The 14,309-nt window shown below is 38.1% G+C and overlaps 3 protein-coding genes across 3 annotated transcripts in view; 1 reads left to right on the top strand and 2 right to left on the bottom strand.

Annotated features, from left to right (window-relative positions):
- Positions 1-14,309, top strand: part of LOC108746355 (docking protein 1) — a 29,809-nt gene that overhangs the window by 1,505 nt on the left and 13,995 nt on the right. Inside the window, exon 2 of the mRNA XM_018483068.1 lies at positions 5,532-5,534. The gene's annotated coding sequence lies outside the window, so the exon portion shown is untranslated. The remainder of the gene's footprint in view (positions 1-5,531; positions 5,535-14,309) is intronic.
- On the bottom strand, positions 20-7,981 carry LOC108746352 (mucin-17). The gene is made up of 7 exons (XM_018483065.1): positions 7,920-7,981; positions 7,238-7,527; positions 5,268-6,702; positions 4,765-4,976; positions 4,265-4,450; positions 3,622-3,763; positions 20-724 (listed from the first exon to the last, which is right to left on the bottom strand). Exons 1-7 carry the CDS (start codon positions 7,954-7,956, stop codon positions 585-587), a joined length of 2,442 nt encoding a protein of 813 aa, XP_018338567.1. The 5' UTR covers positions 7,957-7,981; the 3' UTR covers positions 20-584.
- The window catches only part of LOC108746353, an 11,237-nt gene continuing 8,412 nt past the window's right edge, over positions 11,485-14,309 (bottom strand). Inside the window, exons 6-12 of the mRNA XM_018483066.1 lie at positions 14,064-14,228; positions 13,657-13,824; positions 13,121-13,354; positions 12,882-13,052; positions 12,413-12,631; positions 12,105-12,252; positions 11,485-11,840 (exon numbers count right to left, since the gene is read on the bottom strand). Of these exons, the coding sequence (XP_018338568.1) occupies positions 11,485-11,840; positions 12,105-12,252; positions 12,413-12,631; positions 12,882-13,052; positions 13,121-13,354; positions 13,657-13,824; positions 14,064-14,228 (1,461 nt within the window). The remainder of the gene's footprint in view (positions 11,841-12,104; positions 12,253-12,412; positions 12,632-12,881; positions 13,053-13,120; positions 13,355-13,656; positions 13,825-14,063; positions 14,229-14,309) is intronic.

The following is a 14,309-nucleotide window of genomic DNA, read 5'->3' as shown; positions in this document are numbered from 1 at the left end:
TGCCACTTCGATCCGAATATGAAATACAATACACGAACACATACACACACGCGCGCGCGTATATACTGAAAAAAAATTACGAAAGAATCGTAAATTTGTAAATTACATAATCGTCGATCTACTCTACTTGTATTGTTGCGAAGTCAATTTTAAAGCCAGATACTGCCGATTCTGTAACTTAGACAAAAGAGCTAAAGAAAATCAGGGAAAAATATGAATTCCTTTCATAATAATTGCGATTTCAATTCTCATAGTTTTCGAAACAAACGTATAAGTATCTGCTTTTTTATTGATTAGCAAGATGTATAGAAAGTTTGAGCCTTTCGCTCTATAGCGTGAGACAGCTTGAAATATTCTTCCAAATGCTCAATCCTACACATTTCAAGTTATGCTCATTGCTACTTTTTTATCTTTAATATTTCTTTATTTACAAATAGGAATTTTTGTACAGAGCACAATATTAATTGCGTGTACTTGATAATAATTGTGTGCGAGCTAATAGGAGAAGTCCACATTATGGAATTATTTATAAGTGTCGTCAAATAAACGAGTGTTTATTTAAACCTTAGATCTAAATCATATCCCTACAATATTCTCGAATTAAGCGGATCATCCACTCGTCCGGCGATTAAACTCACTGAGGTCTCGGTGTCGACGATGAAATAAAGGAAGGGATGCAAAGCCGTAAAGGGTTCGGGCCCAGCTCTTTCGAATAGACCATTACCTAAAAAGAATTCATAATTATTTTGCAAACTTTTACTAAAGAATTATTTTAATCACAGAAAATATTAAAAATGTTTTTAATATTCAACAGTGTTTTTACTATTTTTTGTAATATGCACGTTACATTTTGTAAAAGATAAAAAATTATGTACTTTCCAAAGCGATAATAATATTCAGTAAAAATTAATTCGCAAAAAGAATATTTACACAGTTTAATCTATGTCAATTACAGAGCTAAAAAATCTTGCAAATTTTGATGTGCGCAAAAATGTAGCAGTCTAGCCGCGCATAATACAAAGCTAATACTTCGTGCGTATTTTATGTAGTGCAGAGGAATTAAAAACGTTTCAATTACGATGGAAAAATATAAGAGGTTTGAGGTTAATGTGTTTAGTGAGTTTTTGCAAGGAATCAAGGCTACGTTTTTTTGCGCATTAGAAGAAACTATATATAATGATGTTATAATTTTTCTTATAATAGCAAGATTTTTTTAAAGCACTTGCAGAACTTCTACATAGTTTTAGGGTTCAGACCTAGACAGAAAAATAGAAAGTAGAAAACCAATCGGAACTCGCGATAGTAGTCGCTTGTTTTTTTGCTTACTAATAGCGCAAGTTTTGATTGGCTGCTGCTTTTCTGCTTTCTGCCTTTCCGTCAAGGTCTGAATCCACCCTAAAAACGATCATATACATATTTTCTCTAAAATTCGAACGAAAATTTTAATCAATATGATTGCAAACGAGAGAATTGAAAACGAGAAAATTTTAATATCTAATTTCTTTTTAATACCGTTTTAATTTAAACAGCATTTTAATATCTAATTTCTTAAACGACTGACAGACGTAGTGCATTGCAGATTGGCAGGTCAATCTTTAGATTTCTAGATGTTCAGTTCATTGACTTGCAATGCACGCGTCCTTCCTTTCACTGCGACTTGACAAAACTTCTTACCGTTGTATTTTTACAACAGTTAGTTTTTACAGGAAAGAAAAGAACGTAATGTCACAAACAACGGAGATAAGTATCTAGTGCAGTAAAAGCAATATTTTAATTTTTTAAATCACTATTATTATCAGCTTGATAAAAGGTTTTATTTCATTGTCATTTTAACTATACGTGCAAGCAAAGAATCCCGTTAAAGAACTGACTAGATAGCTAATAATGTTATATAGAAAATTGTAACTCTGAAAGTGAACTATAATAATCTTTTGTTTTCCACATATTCTATCATTTTATCATAAAATTCGTATTTATTTGAAAATAAATATATACGCGACAAAAATAACCGAAAAAATAATTTCATGAAAACGCTGCAACGCCACAATGATTCAGGAATCCTCGGTGAATGTAAAAAAGTGATGGCGCAAGGTCTTTTATTGACTTCCTTTACGGACTTGAGCAGGATATTAGCAATTAAATTCAGTGAACTGAACAACAATACTGAGAATATTTCCAACCGTAATCGATAGTTTTGCTTGAAGCTTCGCCTAGTGGCGTGAAAATAAATACTGCCTAGCTATTCGTCCTCGGAACTCATATTTTCGCAGATACGGTCCATTTACATCTCGCAACTGCATCATAATTTTTCAAGATTAAACCCTGTAAATTACATGGAATTCATAGAAATAGATGTGTTTTTGAAAAAGCGTTTAGCTGAATTATCTGCTGGATTAACTTGTAATTTAACGATGCATTGAGGAGATAATGACTAATACTCGCATAATTATCGTAAAGATATAATTTAGCGAGAGACGATTCGTTCCCGATAATTTCTCAATCTTAAACGAGGACAACGTTTTCGAATAATTTTTCGAAAATCTTCGATAATTTTCACAGTATTTTCGAAGAAACGTCATCATTAACGAAGAAACGTCATCATTAACGACACAGTCGGCGTTAAGTAATGAAGATGTAGCGGAACGTGAGAAAAAGCAACGACGGAACAAGCGGAAGCGAAAAAGAGAGAAAGGAAAGCGAAGAAACGACTGACAATGAGTGGCAGCAGTAGTAATAGCTAAATAGTCGGACGTCATTAGACGTATGTTCGCTACGCGTAGACGGATACATTGTCGCCGCCGTCGTTTACAAATTATGTGCGCAAATTATGTTTCTGGAGGATACTCGAGCCGTACGCGTGAAACTTTGTAATTTCACTCGTTAATGCCGGATATTGCGTCAACGTAATTACTTCTTCAAACATTATCTCCGACGTCGCTATTCCTCCGTCCGCCTTGCTGTTTGTTTCTTTCTTTCACGACAAATTAAATCACCTAAATGCCATTCAATGCCAATAACATCTGATTAACCGAGCACTCGAGACGTATCGGAACGCTCACCGATTTCGAATGCTACCTAAGATGGTTTAATTCTAGGGAATCAAGTTGATTACTCGTATCAAGTTGTCAGGCAATAGATATATTTGCGTGAAATAGCATCGAGAACGGAAAACGTGGCGAAATAATGAATAATAAAATAATGAAAAATCAAAAATTAAAATAAACTCGTGCATTTTATCGATAAACGAATACTCAGATGTTTGACTCGCATTGACAGCGCTATATTATTACATTTAAAGACAGAAGGAAGCAATTTACAAGCGAAGGTAAGAGAAGCGAAAAAAAAAGGGTAAAATATTGTATACATTTAAGAAATGAAGGAATACTACAGATGCTAATGATTATACACGCAACGCGCAAAATTGTATAAATTGGACTCTTAAATTCAGGATGTCCGCATTAAAGAGCAAGGAATGCAATTACACGCGTGGAAACGATTACCGTTACGGGATAATTGAAAGGAGAGTGCGTTAGCGCATGAAAAGCGTAAGAGAGTAAAAAGAACCTGGCGGTAGATATCGATAATAGTCCCTTCGAGGTGGAACGACATTAGACGACTCACGAGAATGGGTCCGGTCGGGTTTCATATAATTCCTTATATTGACCCCTATACTCTGTTGCACGTCTCTAGCGTATACACCGAGATCGGATGTCATGGGCGATAAATCAGCTACTCTCGGCTCGAACACATCCAGGATGCCCAGCTACGAAGGAAACAGGTAAATGAAGGAAAATCTTAGAGAGATTACGCAAATCTCGACGCAAATATCGAGGCAACTATACACCAGTCACGCATAGGTGTCGATAATAATCTTGATTTGTCCTTCCTCAATCTCAACCTTCTCTACTCACGAAACGTTAAAAAAAAAGAAACGTCTTTTTGTTGTACTCAAGATTACATACTTGATGTCTTGGAAAATTCGTTTGAAATAATTCAGAACGGGCAAATAAATTAAGATGTAATTTATAATCACGGATGACATTAAATTATTTCAGGTATTTATGTGAACTTCTCGATTATTCGTGAATCCTTAAGATAAAAAAAAAAAGTCCTTAAAAATGGAAAACTGTATAAACTGTGGAGAACTACTACTTGACACCTTCATGCGCGGTTGACTGTAAATCCGGAATGTATTTTTCTATTCGGTGTCTACATTTGGCATTGGTAGGACACTGACGTCAAAGAGGACGTGTTATCCGCTTACCCTTTGCAAAAATGACGTCAATGTGACGAAACCACGCAGCATGAACGAAGGTATAGTGGCCCTGACCCAAGTAGGCTGTAATCGCTTCCTCAACAATCTCAATGACTTTCCGCTAAGATCCCTCGCCAGACGAAGCGTGTCCGTTTTATCCGTGGGCATGAAAAGTATAATGTTGTATCGGGGATCCTTGATATTAAGAAAATAAGAGATTCTTTACATTACTCGCAATACTTACTTACAGCTGTACAGTGATTGAAACTACTTTAGAAAAATTTACGTCTAATTTCGAAAATCCTTCGACATTGGCCAAGACTTATTTATTTTCAGCTAGTAAAAGCTAGGATAAAATTATTTAACATAGATTGCAGGATTGCGCAACTCTTATTTTGAAGAATTGGAAAAGTTTTAAATTAAAGATTAATAAATCAAGCTTAAAATGATTCTCTCGAGTTTGGAAAGGGTGAATTAATAAATCATATTGAACTTTCATGCAGACTTACGTCCAAAGGAAATTCGAGCGCGACAGCTTGCAACGATGGGAAATATGCGAAAGGCAATACGGCAATGTATCTCGAAGCCGATACCGAGGAAACGTCGCAGCCGTTCACCAAAAACGACATCTCCGCTGACGAATCACCGATGGAGGACTCGCTAGGGTTTACTGTATTATACGACTTCCAAATTTCTAGATTTTGCATCCAAATACCTTCGTCTGAAAAACAGGAAATCGAATTCCATTCAGTTACTTAGCGTTTTCTATTTAGAAGAAAGAATTCTTTCTTAAAATCTCATATAAATGCATGTAATTTTCACTTTTTCCTCTAACAAAACAACATTTGATACTCGTAATTTGATATTCGTAATTGCATGGTTTATGTATAGGAATTACTACATAAATAATTTATCATTGGAATTTTCCCACTTAACAAGATTTAACTCGTAACACTTTCAATTCGTAACACGAGCGATTTACTCGAAAAAGATATTCATTAACTGAACGTACCTGGATAGCTAGAGAAATATCCGCGCAGATTTCTCGCTTTGCGTTTACGAAGATTCGGCGGTCTATCATGTGACTCATCTTTAACGGTGTTGCTGTTAATTATACTATCTATCAGGTTAATTATATCTTTCTTCTTTCGGTTCGAAATCGTATTTTCATCCACAAGAGACGCGCCCGTTTGATTATCTATAGAACTCATCATAGAATTCGCGATCGTGAAGTTATTCCCAGCAAGATCGTTCGCGTTTGTTGTTGCTGAGACAGGCGGTACCACGATCGTTGCAGAACTGACTGCGACAGCATCGTCAATATTGGTCACAGTCGTCGTTGCGAGGTCATTTGCAACGGTCATTCCTGAAGTATTCCCGACCGGAGTATCTGCCGATGACTCGGTACTCGATTGCAAATTAACGCCGTTCACCATCATCGTTTCGGTAACGGGACTCGAGATAGTCACGTTCGCGCTATTCAACATCACTGGTACCACAGTAGTTAACGAATTCATGGTAACGGTACTCAAGGTCGCATTGGGAATAGTTGTGTCAGCGGGCATCATATTGACGACGACTGAGCTCGCGGCTACCAATGCGTCGGAACTTGGATCCGCGACGATTGTAGTCGACGAGTAGTCCGAACTCAACGCATTTGTAGTCATTGGTACCTCGGTATTCGTAGCGGAAGTTGAAACATCAGTACTCATCGATATCGTCACGCCAGCATCAGTCGCAGCTGCTGCTGTCGTTCCTGGGTCTGTCGATGGTCGAACGCTGTCGTTAGGAACGCTACTAGCACTCGTTGCACTATCGCCAGCGGTGACTGTTGGGGAAGTTTGCCGATCCTGATTGCCCGCGACGGTGACTATATTTGTAGTTGGAATCAGTTGATTGTCTGTGCTTACTATCGGGGTAATCGTATTCGGCGAACCCACGACAGTTTCCGCGGATGGAGTCGGCTGAATACTTTCGCCGGAAGTAACCGCCGTTGAGGAATTGATCGATTGCGTCGGCGATGTATTCTGGACAATCGTTCCGGTGCCGGTGACCGAAGCCAATGTCGATTGTACATCGGTTGCACCCGTCGATGTCGTCGTGACAGTTTGCTGAGTAACGCCCGGTGCGGTCGATGGAACGACTGTTGTTTCCGCACCAGCCGGAGGAAGCGTCGTGATTGCACCCGTTGATGTTGTCGTCGTCATGTCCGGCACATTCTCAGTGTTTGCCATCTCTGTTGATGGCATGCTCGAGCCGATCGTAGACGTCGGAAGTTCAGTTATACCTGATGAGTCTTCCGTGCTAACGGTAACGTTCGCTTCTTGCTCAATACTCGACAAATCGAAGCCGTAAAACCTCAGAATGTCTTCATACTCAGGACGGAGTCTGGTATTTTCTCTGCTTAGCGTCAAACCACCCAGGAAACCGTCGGCGTTGAGGTAGCTCTTGAAATCAGCGATATAAAAAATTTAATGCGCGCGCGATTCTCTTATTATTTATAACATTCTAATCTCATTTATAACAATTATCAATTTCTTTTCAATATCAGGCTGCTCCACGCTCTAATGAAGTGAACTGCAACGTTCACAAAACATTGGCGTTCTAATAATCTGGACACGGAAATAATTCACTTAGCTTCTATATAATTATCAATTTCGTTTCTCAAAAGAGAGATGAATGCATTTAAATAATAAAAATTCCGAAAAAATATGTCGAATCATACATTCAGAGCAATATATATCAAATACATCAAATTCGAGACGTGATAGAAGGTGTCTAAAAAAATGTCTAAAAGATATCCAGGGAAATATCTTTCGAATGTTAACACCTAAGTATTGATCCTGTTCGTGTTGCTTGCACTCTTTGCATCCTCGCCTCTCTTCAATGCCCGAATATACTGTACTTATTTCATTTTAAGTGAAAAAAATTTCGAAGTTATTTATCAAGCAACGTAAACAGATCTGTTATATGGAATCTTACACGTAATCGTCGGTGAATATCCCTGAAACCGATCCTGGTAACATCCCGATTGGCTGGTAGGCATATGGCCTCGGCGATTTGTTGACTTCCTCTACCCGCGGATCCTTCGTAGAGCGCCGCTAGTACGAAGGCAACCCCCGTTGGCGAGAACGCGACGTTTCCACGCGTGAAATATTGCTGAAGGATCCTCACCCCGAGCTCGTTAACGACATCGGTGATCACGTCAACTGGACGCTCCGTGTCCGCGCGATACCAAGGATGACCGTACCTGTAAGCGAACGCGGACGACACTGCTGCAACATAACATCAGTGGGAAATGTTAAAATTCATAACGTTGTGCGTGCGTGATTTGATACGCGTTAGTACATGTATCATTTGTTTCTCGAAATTGAAGCCTTCCCACGAGTAACACTGCCAGCGTTTCTTCACGAAACGCAATCATATTTTAACATGAATCTTCTGCAATATTTGCAATACGATTCTACCTTTGCTTTCTCTCTTTGTATAATTCATACCGGGGGGGAAAAAAAAGAAAAAAATTCAATCGAATACATTTATATTTATCTGCATTTATTTGTTTCGCTTTCGTTACGCGAAGGAGAGGCTTCAAGCTCGTGAGAATCGCCTTGACGGATTAATCCTCTAATTCAAATCGCAAAGTAATCGAAACGGCCTTACGTACGCTGCAATATTACAATCAGGTGCAACGGCTTTCCCATTGTTTTCCGCTGCTTCCTTCTCGATGCTCCAATCGTTACGTCGAGCCGGAGACGGAGAGAGAGAGAGAGAGAGAGAGAGAGAGTCCGCGACGAGATCCAGCGCCGGTTCTAATGTTAGGATTAGCCTTAGTCGTCCGCGCTCTACGTCGGGACTGGCTCACGTCGTAGGAACGCGTGGATCAGATGCGCCAGGCTAGCCGCCTAGCTCGTCGGGGCTCGTCGTTCGATTAAGACCCGCTCAAGGGGCCCGTCCGACTTCCGAGGCGCGCGAGGCCCGCTCAAGGCCCGCTCTCGAGGGGGCCCGTCCGAAGACCGCCAATTACTACCGCGACTTCTTAAGTGGCTAAGGTCGTAATCCCCGTTAAATTGCGCGCATAGCTTCCCTCCAAGCCGTCAATTCCTTTTCCTGCCGCTCTTCGTCGCTATTCTTTCCTTTTCGAGGCTTCTATCTCCCAACGTTTCGACAAGAAGGGGATCTTAAGTGTGTCGCCGCATCATCTGTGCTTACGTTTATGAGTATCTCGAGTATCATTGCGGAACGTGATATATATGTATATATATGTGCGTGCTCTACTCACAACCCAATGGCAAAGATATTACGATATTATTTCATTGAAGTAAAAATGTATCAGTGATTGGCCGAAAGACATTGTGACGTAAATAAACGTCTTCAGGATTCATATTATTTGGTCACATTATTACATTATTTTATACTGTTCATGTAAAATTCGAACGTTGATTGAAAGCAAAGAAGACGCGAAGAAACGTATACTTGCGAGAAATTAATTGCTTCATATTTAATTAATTGAAAAATTAATTATAATTGATAAATTAGAAATGATGTATCAAGCTTCGATATTAAATTAGTGAATAAAAATCGGTTATAATTAAAAACAGGTTATAATGGGAAGCAAGTGTGTCACGCTTTCGTGCATGAAATGTTTCTTATACTATTTCGCGTGTCACTCGCTGGTACACGGACTGGCTCCATTCGTAATACACTAGTCGGGCGAGCCGAAAATTCCTCTCTCCGTGCGATCGGCAGCGATCGCACGTCTATATATCTGTGCCGACTACAAATCTTCGAAAATATGCGGATATTAACGCGCGTGATAACGGTAGTGGCGTTCGGCGGCGGCCGAAGAAATAGTGAAGGCGCGGCGAGGATCTGCTTTCGACTGATCCAAGTGGGAGGATCTCCGCGAATGAGACATTACGTAATATCGCGGTGACTTTTACCGCGCGTTGCAGACGGCTGTTGAATGCGCAATCCAGAATCCAGGATCTGACGCGAGCCAACAATGGAACGACAAGGATCATTATCCTGCGCACGCGAAGCACAATGTCTTCGCGTGCCTTCTTTCTCATCCTCTGTCGTTCCCGATTGCATCCCGATTTCGCTCGCGAAACGGATCGTTATCGGCACCAAACGGAGTTTGACGCAGAGTCGCGTACTACATCCTTATCTATCACGGAAATAACGATTTTGTTGAAGTAATCTAAAAAATATATAACCAGATACGAAATCTGAAAATAATTTTGTTTTATCATTGAAATAATTATGTAGGAAAGTCAAGCATGATAAACAATGCTGCAAAAAATTTCGACGTTCTAGCAATCAGTTTGAATGTACTACATAATTATTTTAATAACCCAACGTTCCGATCTCTCTCTATAACTAGCTGAACTTTTAGATATTTCAGCAAAATCGTTTTTCTCGTGTATCCCTACTCACGATATTCACCGAACGTTTTTAAAACGCACACGTCGAACCGGAACAATCTCAAGGTGATAAACTTGACGATGATTGATGCGCAAGCCAGTATCAATTGTCCGTTCGCGATCGATAAAAAAATATATTCATCAATTTTTGAAAGAAATCGTACGATAAAGGAATCTCATCTACTATCTATTTTTAGGATTTTTTTCTTTATATTGTAGAATGTTATTTAAGGCAAGTAATTCACACAAACTTATATAACGCTTATCCGATATCTTTAATAATTATTTTGAATACAATGGCAAAAAATAGTTTTCTTTTTAAAAAGTCGTATTTTTTAAAGAATAATTTTTTCAGTTGGTTCCACACTGTGTAATTACGTTTAATGAGTTTTGTCTCAAGGATAAAACTTGTACTAAGTGTAAAAACGTATATTTTATATCAATTTGCAAAGAATTCTTTCTAAAATTTACTTTAACTGCAAAATACAGCTGTACAATACAGCTGTAAAATAGGTAACTGTAAAGGAAAACTTCTGTGCCAGAAAACCATGTCACTTAAGTACGTAATTTGCAATTAAATAATGCGTAACATTAATAACATGTAGCACGAGGAGTCGCTCTATACTTAAGCGAGAATGGTCCCTGTAATTAACACTAGATATAAGAAACGATAAAGTCTAATTGCGCATGCAGATGTTCTAGCCGTGAAGCTATTCCGCGAGAAGTAGAAACGTATTTAATCTATCATCTATCCTCGGCTGCGTCCGATTCAAGAGATAAAAGGCTGAATCAATTTACGCCGCTTCGACACTTGCCGCTTATGACAGCAAAACTCGCAGCACAGAAGAAATATCGATCCGGTCACGCCTGAAAAGAGCACAATGAGGAGTCGCTTTTACTCCCACGAGGTGTTATTACACACCCCGAACGGCACGCAAAAAACACGTTACCCATGAAAAGCACGAAAAATATGCCCTGCATATCCGTGACGTTTACTTTGCGCTCTTTCACGCCCTGGTTGGCGAAGCTGTCCGAGCATTTGTCTTTCGTCGGTATTTGCTCCGCTATCCACTTGTTCATTAATCCAGACTCGTGCATGCGGTGTAACCTAAATAACGAAACTTATTCATTTACTCAATTAATAATTGGCTTCGGCAAAATATAATGGATATGGATGGGATTGTCACTGAATTACGACAGTCACAAAGTGACGATTTGTCGATAACAAAGATAAAACTTTATATAATAAACTCAACAGAATTTACATGCAATTTACCGTATTATTAAAAAAATAATACGTTGGAAAAATTGATAATAATAAATTACTACACAGTGTCAACAGTAATTATTTTACCGTTGTGAGATAATTAATGTATAATAAAACAAATTAATTAGCTTACTCAGCGTTGATGATTTTTATGTAAGGACTATCTTTTGCAATAATCATCGCTATGGGCTCGTCCATAAATTCATCAGTGCTCAAAGAAAAGGCGCATCCCTTAGTTAATAACAGGTCACTTCTCATCAAGAATCTGCTCGGGCAATGCATCATTATCATCATTTTTATCGGACAGACTAATTCATTCTATATGTTTGACAGAATGAAATATTTAAAAGACCGTATCTCCATTTATCACGAAATTCCTCATGGAAATAATTATAGCGTGTTACAATATATAAGTTAAAGATGCGGAGATATTTATTTTATCAGATTTTACACAATGTTTTCGGAAGAGAAGTTTACGTAAATTTATAAACAGAATATTTATTAAAAATTATCTTTTTTTTTTTTTGTATATTATGAAATTACCTCAATGTGCTTCTCCAATCAATCAACACGTGCTTGCCCATCTTTATCTGCTCAATCATATCCACTTCTTGTGTCGCGTTATGAATTATAGCCCGCTCCAAAAGAATATGATACTTTTCTTCTTCGGCATTCTTTAGATACTCCTCTAAAAAGCTGCCATTAGGAAAGCCCCAGGTTAATTTGTTTTTCTGAGCAATAAGATCATCCACAGTCAGAATGGCAGTGTCTGTATTTGGGAATGTTAGGAACGCGACCAAACTTCCGGAATAGGTTGCTACTAAGACCATCACAACCAACCACCAGACACCAACCAACAGGCGAGCGCTATCGGAATGAGGTAAGTACATTCCTCCTAAAATAATTCGCAATCACCCTTGTATGTTTCCAGAAAGGAAAATACGATCTGTATTTTCATATAAAAACAAGTGTAAAATAAAAACGATTTTTTTCTCAACAAAAACCTTAGAAAACTAGTAATTTGGAAAAAGAAAATATTTTATAATAATACAAAGAAATAGAAAAATAAAAAGGACGGAAATGTGAAAAAATGTTTTAACCTGGGTTACATCTTACAAGCGAAATAAAAGTAGCGCTTCCAGAAATAAGCGGATGCTACCTTGCTGAAGAAGGGCCCCGTAGACGTACCATACGCATTGCCAGCAGGAGTTGAGCCCCGATAACATCGTGCTACTTGGACTGTACTTGTGAATCAGGTACAAGCTCGGGCCCATTATAATAATGGATGCTGCCAGACAGGCCCACGTCTACAAGCAAAACTAGCCCGCTTGAAGGCGTTGCAACAAATACATTATGAAGATACAATGTCGCTCTATCGTATAGGTATACATATATGTATAATGCATTAAATAAACTTCAAATTTCTAGAAACGTAAAATTGCTGCGGCGTAGAGGTGCACATTTTACCTCTTTGGTAAAGGGCGCGGTGAACAACAACGCTCTAGAAAGTTGGCCCGGTTTCGCAGTTAGGAAGCTATATGTCTGTATAAAAATCGGCAAGGTAAAATTGATCTGTTTCTTTCCGTGGTCGTTCACGGTGTACGCGCAGGCTGCAAGAAGGACCTTTTTCTCCAGAATCATATCTATTATCTGCGATGGCATTTCTCTCGTTGTCGACGTTAACACCTAACGTTTGAAACACTCGTAGTAAAACATCGAGAAGTTATCGGGAAATTAAATTAAGTGCTGCTGTGCATCAGTTGAATAAGCTTTAGAACGGAGATCGTAAAATAAAGTTTTATGTAAATTTATAGTTCAAATAATACTTAAAATATTTTTTTTTTTATTTAGTAAAGAAATAAATGCTTTATACACTTTATGAACATTCGATGAAACTTAAACTTTGTTATACGATAAAACTTAAACTTTGTTTTACCACATTGGCTGCAGTAGCGTTACGAGTGAACTTGGTCCGATTGATCGCCGGGCTGAGCACATTATAAGTAAAGTTCAATTTTTTCCCTAGATATTTCACAACGTCAAAAAGGAGTCCTCCGTATTCCTTTTTGCCAGAATTAGTCAACGAGACAGTTTGCCACGGCGGATTCTATGTAAAGAGAATTATTGTCCCAACGAGCACAATTACGCAGAGAATTAAAAAGAATCTTTACTTACGTGATACGTAGCGATTGGTACGCTGATCCCTCGGAAACCGTGCACTACGTGTGGAAAAAGAACGTCTGTAAAATTCGCACCTAGAATGGGTATCCATGTTCCCGATTCGATCAAGTGCGCGACATTCTTGCCGTGAGCGAAGAAGTTGCCCCATGTTATGGCCGAAGCGAACCGCCAAAACAGACATTTACCACAAACGCTGCTCGTAGAAAAAGTATCCTTGATAAGCTGTATCTGTAAAAAATAGAATACGTGTAGAAACTTCCGTCAAGAAGATGGTATAGATACGATTTCTCGCGAGAATTAACGATTTCTCAGAAACAAAATTTCTTAAACCTAATATCTAAGAACACTACAAGTTTAGTCCAAAAAACGAAGAAATTTAATTCTTAAAATCTCAAAAATTTAATCGATCTATATTTATATTGTGTATAAAGAATAACCATGTATAGATTGTCAGGAAAACTACAGTTACGAGATATCATTTCTATACCATCAATTCGAATGACACCGAACATAGAACTAAAGATGCGAACTTTAATACTTTTGAGAATTTCCTGACGTCTTTCCTGCTTATTTAATCGGACGAGTTCGAACTCCTCATCGGCCATATGACTGTATAATTCTATTTCAGTCATCAATGACATTTTTAAAGCGTTAGCCAAAGCCGAAACCAATTTCTGGATATGACATTTTAAACTGACCTAAAAAAATTCCCTTTTTCTCCAAAGTACATAACAAAAGACAGAAATATAAACGTAAAAGAGAATAGAAAATATTAAAAAAAGTCTTTATAAAATCTTTTGCAAAAAGATGATCAAAAAATAACTTTCATAATAAAATTTGCATTAATTAATCTTATTTGATTGTTTAAATTTTGATCTAATCTCACGTAGTTAATGTTTAAACATATATAATTAAAAAATAACAATTAATAAATTACATTGCAATATGTATCGTTGTCCGTCACATTGTAAATGAAAGCTACATTGCTGCCTTCTGTCAATAAATCGACGAAACTGGTAATATTTGTAGAGTTTTGTACTACACTATCAGTGATGACATATAGCCACTGACTGTCGGGTAGCGCCATATTTAAAGACTTTGTCTAAATATATCAAATTTACAATTAATGAGAATCAGAATAGAAGTTGTGTTCATAATTAGCAAGTCTCCTTGTATTTAACGT

The sequence above is a fragment of the Trachymyrmex septentrionalis genome, unplaced genomic scaffold, assembly GCF_001594115.1.
Source record: "Trachymyrmex septentrionalis isolate Tsep2-gDNA-1 unplaced genomic scaffold, Tsep1.0 scaffold168, whole genome shotgun sequence".
Taxonomy (NCBI): domain Eukaryota; kingdom Metazoa; phylum Arthropoda; class Insecta; order Hymenoptera; family Formicidae; genus Trachymyrmex; species Trachymyrmex septentrionalis.
The sequence above is the reverse complement of the archived record's forward strand: the minus strand, read 5'-3'. Positions and strand labels throughout refer to the sequence as shown.

What these genes read in the sequence shown, in the direction of transcription:
- LOC108746352 (XM_018483065.1), bottom strand. Translation starts at nt 7,956, where the DNA reads ATGGGAAAGCCGTTGCACCTGATTGTAATATTGCAGC. An exon ending in ATATTCACCGACGATTACGT is followed by an intron (nt 6,703 to 7,237) that starts GTAAGATTCCAT and finishes GCTGATTTCAAG; the next exon opens with AGCTACCTCAACGCCGACGG. An exon ending in ACCCGACCGGACCCATTCTC is followed by an intron (nt 725 to 3,621) that starts GTGAGTCGTCTA and finishes AATTCTTTTTAG; the next exon opens with GTAATGGTCTATTCGAAAGA.